Source organism: Phoenix dactylifera, chromosome 6 (genome assembly GCF_009389715.1).
Source record: "Phoenix dactylifera cultivar Barhee BC4 chromosome 6, palm_55x_up_171113_PBpolish2nd_filt_p, whole genome shotgun sequence".
NCBI lineage: Eukaryota > Viridiplantae > Streptophyta > Magnoliopsida > Arecales > Arecaceae > Phoenix > Phoenix dactylifera.
The window spans coordinates 13,420,592-13,426,910 of NC_052397.1; the positions used below are offsets into that span (position 1 = coordinate 13,420,592).

The following is a 6,319-nucleotide window of genomic DNA, read 5'->3' on the forward strand; positions in this document are numbered from 1 at the left end:
TTGCGAGCTTTCTAAAACTGACCAAGCTAGGTAAAAAATTCCAGTTTTCAGGTGGTCAGATCCTGAACTCAGTTTACCCTGCAGGTTGTCTCACCATAGAATTAGATGACAACCTGATCAATGGGTGACAAAGGCTGACCACTTTGCAGTCCGCCTGGAGTAAAGCATTGGTTGATGTGCTTGTTGAGCATACCTGGGACAAGGGGCCTGGACTAAACCTCTCGGCATGAGGAGATGGAACACACCCTATGTTGGGACTCCTTCCATAAGAAAGCCTGGACCCTAGGATGGGCTTCCACCTTCCAAATCCTCCTCATCTTGGTTGAAACACTAGCAACATTAAATTATCTTAGCTTTCCCACCAGCATGTTCTGTCACTGCTCCCCTTCTTGGTCAAGGTAGCTGGGAACCCAATCAACCATTTCTGCAGGGAAGCATTCAAATTTCAATTCCATCAGAGAAAAAAGAAGCATTCAAATTTCAAGGAATTAAAGGTTCCAACCTCCATCATTAATCTAACTTCAGAATAACTGACTTCAGCTAGAGAAATTAAGAAATAGCAAGCAACCTAGCATGGCAGTAGCAAAAGAGGGCAAGAGATATAAGAAAATTATCGAGATCATTAATAAAGTTGAAAGAAATCTTTTTATTTGAATAATGCAATAACACTGATTATTATGTTATACAAATTTCCTTCAAGCTTCCAATGCTTGAAAAAAGATTAATTTAAATTAATGAAATTGATGCCGACTGGCCTTGTCTCAATACTCTCCACATGTGAGAGGACCTTAATCCAATCCCAAAACAAAGAAAAAAGAAATAAAGACACAAATTGCCTTTCTGACACCATAAATATAGATTAATTTTATAGTTTCCATGTTCGCATGACTAAATTAAGAGACCCTTCAAGATCCTGCTTAAAATATAGCCCTAATCCACTTTACAAGGCTGAGAACAAATACATCGTGTCCACATCAATTAAGAATCAACCTTTGCAATTAATACTGCAGGAATTTTTCTTTCAGATTTCGATACATTCTTGACTAGCAAGTATATTAATTGAGAATCAAGTATGACACCAAGCAATAAAATAACTTGTTCTCAACTCAATAGTCATCACCACCTAAAACCAAGGCTAGAGTGCCATGTAAAGTCATTCATAAAAAAGAAAATAAAACAGCGTGTTTACATCTGCACCTCGACAGCTATATAGGATGGATGACAAAAAACTAGAGAACAGGATCTAGTTAAGCAAGCATTGAAATAAGAGAATAAGGCAGCTATCTTTACCAGGAGTGACAGGGGAAAAACTTGCAGCACACGGCCTCCATTACCAAGTACTCGGTTGTGCGTCGTACATCAATTACAATATGGTAGATTTGTTGCATGTATCCTGCTAAAAATTACATTCAACAGAGATAATTCTTTAAAATTTAGATACACACAAGATTAGTTCATACTTCATAGTGTACCGGCATAAAGTCATACAATTATAGGATTTTTGGTTTGTCATGAGCATTATTACAGCACCAAAATGGTAATGTCAGGTTGATAATACAGATATAGCATGATGAGTAATGGTTGAAACAGAGGTTTGATCAAGGAGACTGATTCTTGGGATGGTTAGGGGGCGTCGGTCGTGGCACATATGGCATGAGAGGAGTTCCATGCTCAATTGGCCCAGCTGTTATGGCTGCCCTTGAACTTGGAACAGGGTCAAAGCGGGGGTAGTCCTCCAGGTTTATTCTCCCAAAGTCTATTGTGCTCTTGGCGGTATTGATGCTATAGCTTCTTTCCTGAAAAAGAAGCTTGATTTCTTGTTAGTACCTTGCACATAAATGTTGGTCATATTGAGACAAGACCCTGTTAAAAATACTATGCAACTCTAATGGAGCGTCAGGTAACAAGCATGTTCATGAAATCACCCACAAGAAATGACTCAAATCAGTATAGGCATCTGCCAAAATCATCTAGGAGTGCACGATGACTATGCCAGCTCAAAGGATATATTTGAACTGGAAATGATATTTCCAATGACAGCCCATTTCCTATTAACAAGGCAACAAACAAAAAATGTTATCTAGTTCACTGGGCTAGCATGAGCTAGGTTCAGCTTTGTATTGAAAGGGCAATCCTGACTCTACATAAATAAGTTATATGCCAAGGCTTAATTTATTTCCCTGACTCTATGTAAATAAGTTATATGCCAAGGCTTAATTTTCGAGGCTTGTACTGAACATACCTTCAATTTCCTGTTCGTAATCATTGCCGTTACACCTTCAATAGGCAGAGCAGTTTCAATTCCATGGCTTGTATAGGCTGAATCTGCATTTACTTATAAATGGACAATCAGTATACTGATCTATGATAATTGGATACTATATATGTTGTACAATGAAGCAAATTATGACACATCTGAATTTTCCTTACTCCAAATACATGCAATGACCGAATGACAGGATGTCTACAGTAAATACCTGCCTAAAGATTATTTAGTTTAAAGGCTTTCAAAAAAAAATAAAAATAAAGAGATGGAAGATTGCCATTACACCTTTAACAGGCACAGAAATTTCAACTCCACGGCTTGTACAGGCTGTATCTGCATTTAAATATAAATACACATTCAGTATATTGATCCATGACAACTGGGGCACCATATATGTTGTATATTGAAGTAAATTTATGATGAGGGTGAAATATGGGTCGTGGTCCTTCATGCCTTTCCCAGTTTACCACTCTAGTGGCTCTCCAGTGTGGAGGAATATTTGCTCTTATGCTCCACTAGTCTACCCTAATCTTAAAAGGAGCATTGGTAATGGAGAATCCATCGACGTGATTTATAATCAGTAGTTATCATCTACAAAAAATCTTGAAAATATAGGGTAAGATACAGGTGGGTTACACAACAAGAAATGAGTAATCATAATACACACACACACACACACACACATATATATATGTATGGATGTATATGTATATTACAACCATAAAGCATAATAAGTATCATAATAAAATGGCCTACACTCCACACAATAACAGCAATATCCACAAACTCTAATTATCTGTCATCTCTATCATTAAAAGGTTAGCCAAAGAAAGAAAAAAAAGAAAAAATTTCCAGTCATCCCCAAGCATATCAAGAAGTATCTGGCACCCTCTTTAAAGATTATATATATGATACTTAAAATAGCTTTGCAGCATGTATCCCAGTTGCATTTTACGTGCATCAGTATTTTAATATGCATGGACACAGAGGCGGCCCAATACATTTGGGGGCCTAAGGCGAATCCAATAAATGGGGCCTTTTTTTTATAAATTTTTTAATAAATATAAAATACTTAAAAAATGATATGAAAATAGATAGCTATTAAGTACACTATTTCAACGAAGATGCATGAATCTAACAAAAACAGACAAAAAATCTTTTTAATTTAATATAATTCTTCAATGGGAGCACAGAAAAATAATTATCCTAAAAGAAGGGCATGAAACTGATTAAATAACTGAGATAATGCTTGACAATACTGTTTACCCCGTCAAGAGCAGAATAGAAAAAGGTCATCCCATGGCACTTAATGGCCAAGGTAAAAAAAAGAATTTGTCCAGAAAGGGGCCTCCTATAAAAGAAAGTAGGGGCATTATGGGAAATTCACTCCATCTAATTAATAAAAGTCCTATCCCACCATCTCCCCTTCAAGTGAGTACCCAAGCAGCGACTGCAACATCACACAGCAGCCATTGAACCCCCTCCCTCCTTTTCTCTCTGTACCACCCAGGAGGGAAGAGGGAAGAAGAAACCGAGAGGAGAAAATTAAAAGAATCTCCACCCTCCAAGAAGTCCATTTCCAATCCCCCTTTCTTCCTGATGGCCCGGCTGGGTCAGGAGTAATGTGAGGGAAGGAAAACCAAAACCAAAACCAAAAAAGAGAAGGGATGAAAGATGAGAGTGGCTTCAGGCGCGTATCAAGCCAACCAAATCCCTTTCTTCCTGATGGCCCACTGCCCAGGCCAGCGCCCAGCTACGACTCTAGCTATTGGAGACGGATGGAAAAGGCAGAAGGCTACAGATTAAATAAAAAAAGAAAAACTATGCAGTGGGGACCGTGGGATGGGGGCCTTCCGTGGGTCGGGGGCCTTAGGCGACCGCCTAAGTCGCCTAAGGCCCGAGCCGGCCCTGCATGGACTCAATCAAAAGATTGAATTTTTAGTACCTGTGTATCCTAAGATCTATCAATTTGGTTGTTATTGGCAGTTAATATTGAAATGAATCCAAATTGCATTAAGTTGGACATATTTTCATAAAATAAATTAAACAATTCAGCGAAAGCTATATTTCCCATCTACAAGTTAATGACAAGTGTTGCTACAAAACCATTAGTTGAAGTTGACCACAGCAGCTTCATCAAGAAAACTTTAGACTCTTAGACAAGACTTTGGTCCTTTATTTTTTCCTTGTTTTTCTCTCCGATTTTCTTTCATCTCATTGCTAAATAATGGAAAAGAAGATTCCCCTCTAACTAATTTTATCTTTCCCTCACCTTCTCAGCAACCAAACATAGCCATAATAGTGAAGTCTGTCAAATTATTTCAAAAAATTCCAGGCCAGGAGCCTTGGAATCTAAGAAACAGCTTGACCCAAAAAATCGATAATAATTTGAAAGTTATGTTCATGATTCTCCTTAACAGAGACCCATGAATGGATTTTATTTTAATTTTGTTTTTGATGAAGCTCTTTATTCTATTGGACCTTCTTTTACCAAGTATGAACATGAGTTTCACTTTTCTTTAAAACAAAATTGAATTCATTTCCTCATAAATTTTAGTCCAATCAAGAATTAATCCATATTCATCATACTCCATAGGTTTAAGTTCTACACGACCATAAATCTCCCGCATTAAAAAAAATTAACCTTCTAACTGTTCAAAAGGTGAAGACTTTAGGATGCAGTTTGTTCCATGAGTTCACTATGATCACCACCTTGAAATTACAAACCTACCACCGGTGGTAAAAAATGCAATAACATCAGTATGTTACCACATTGTAAAACCAGAAAGTAATGTTCGAAATCCATATGTTAAAGAAAGGTTAGAAAGCCAACCAAGATAGAGCTTTCCATATCGTAAAATGGTCTGCATGTGCATAAAACAAGATCGAGCCGGCCCAAGTGGGTTGGGGAGGAGAGCTGGTTGCATGAATTAATAGCTATTAGTAAACCTCGAATTAATAAGCGAAGCTTTCCATGTCGAAGTTTGTGTAGAAAATTACACAGTCGAAACATGTCAGAGCAAAAGAACTAACCAATCCTTAACAACCAAAGAGCATAGTCAATAAGTCTAGCATTGCACCTCAAATGAAAATATTTCTCTGATAATAGTTCATGGAAATGAAAGCATAATAGGATCTTGCAGTGCCACAAAACTAATCATTCATGTATCACTAAGTTCACTTCCAACAGTCTATAACTAAATGAATCCCAACTTATCTTAGGTGTTCAAAAGGCACCATACGAGTGACACAAACACTGAGGCCACGAGCTAACATAATCCGAATGATGCAACATCTCAACGACATGCTAATAGAGAGAAAAAGCAAAATAATCCATTTCTTTTCTTTCCACTTCTATGGCACTTAGGCTTGTCTAAAGCCAACAGGAAGAACCATAATATCAAACACCAGAAATGCAAAAGATGACTCTTTTAACAACTCAAACACAAATCAAAGGCAAGAAGAAAATACCTCCAACATTGCCGCCACTTCTGCTCAAAGACAGAGCCGCTCCGGCGGCAAGAAACAGAATCCAAAATCCCAAAGTTCTCATCTTTTCCTCAGATCCTTCACTTCCCAACCCAAAAGATTCGATCTTTACTCTCTAGATTTCACCAAGAACGATCATTCCAGACTCGTAAATAACGGAAGAGCCCATACAGAGAGTTGAACAGAGGAAAACAGGGAACAAAGGGTAAGAAGAAAAGAAGAGAGATAGGAAGAGGTTTCCTTCCGTCACCACGGACAGAAAATTCGAAGATCCAGCGGGAAATCCGTGATAGTTGGCTTCCATTTCCTCCTGCTCTCTCCTTTGGGTATTTCTTATAGAAATGGAGAGAGAGAGAGAGAGGAAAAGAGGGGTCGGTGTGAGAGGAAGCCAAGTGAATTCAATGCGAGGGGCGGTGGAAGTCGAGCCAAAGCTCGGAGGGGCTCGCAGACAAAAGCTGCGAAGCTTGGAGTAATGACTCGGGCCATACGCGCCTCTCAATTTAGCTTTGCTCTTTCTTTTCCTAGACTGGAGTCACTGGACCACTTCAGAGCCAGAACGGTAGG

General features: G+C 38.5%; 1 protein-coding gene across 3 annotated transcripts; it reads right to left on the reverse strand.

Annotated features, from left to right (window-relative positions):
- LOC103705283 lies at window positions 1-6,319 on the reverse strand. Of its 3 annotated transcripts, XR_005512208.1 has the most exons (5): window positions 5,738-6,319; window positions 2,552-2,599; window positions 2,243-2,325; window positions 1,291-1,393; window positions 1-424 (listed from the first exon to the last, which is right to left on the reverse strand). XR_005512208.1 is itself a non-coding variant. In XM_008788941.4 (4 exons), exons 1-4 carry the CDS (start codon window positions 5,817-5,819, stop codon window positions 1,599-1,601), a joined length of 411 nt encoding a protein of 136 aa, XP_008787163.1. In that variant the 5' UTR covers window positions 5,820-6,310; the 3' UTR covers window positions 1,439-1,598. The 3 variants fall into 3 exon arrangements, 2 of the variants coding, with proteins under 2 accessions (XP_008787163.1, XP_038983396.1); XM_008788941.4 differs by lacking the exons at window positions 1-424; window positions 1,291-1,393 and adding an exon at window positions 1,439-1,796 and having other exon boundaries at window positions 5,738-6,310; XM_039127468.1 differs by lacking the exons at window positions 1-424; window positions 1,291-1,393; window positions 2,552-2,599 and adding an exon at window positions 1,439-1,796 and having other exon boundaries at window positions 5,738-6,318.

Excerpts from the sequence above, each read along its gene's own strand:
- LOC103705283 (XM_008788941.4), bottom strand. The coding sequence starts at position 5,819 with ATGAGAACTTTGGGATTTTGGATTCTGTTTCTTGCCGCCGGAGCGGCT. Across the intron at positions 2,600-5,737 it reads AAGTGGCGGCAATGTTGGAG|ATACAGCCTGTACAAGCCGT; the intron begins GTATTTTCTTCT and ends ATTTAAATGCAG. Across the intron at positions 1,797-2,242 it reads TTACGAACAGGAAATTGAAG|GAAAGAAGCTATAGCATCAA; the intron begins GTATGTTCAGTA and ends CTTCTTTTTCAG.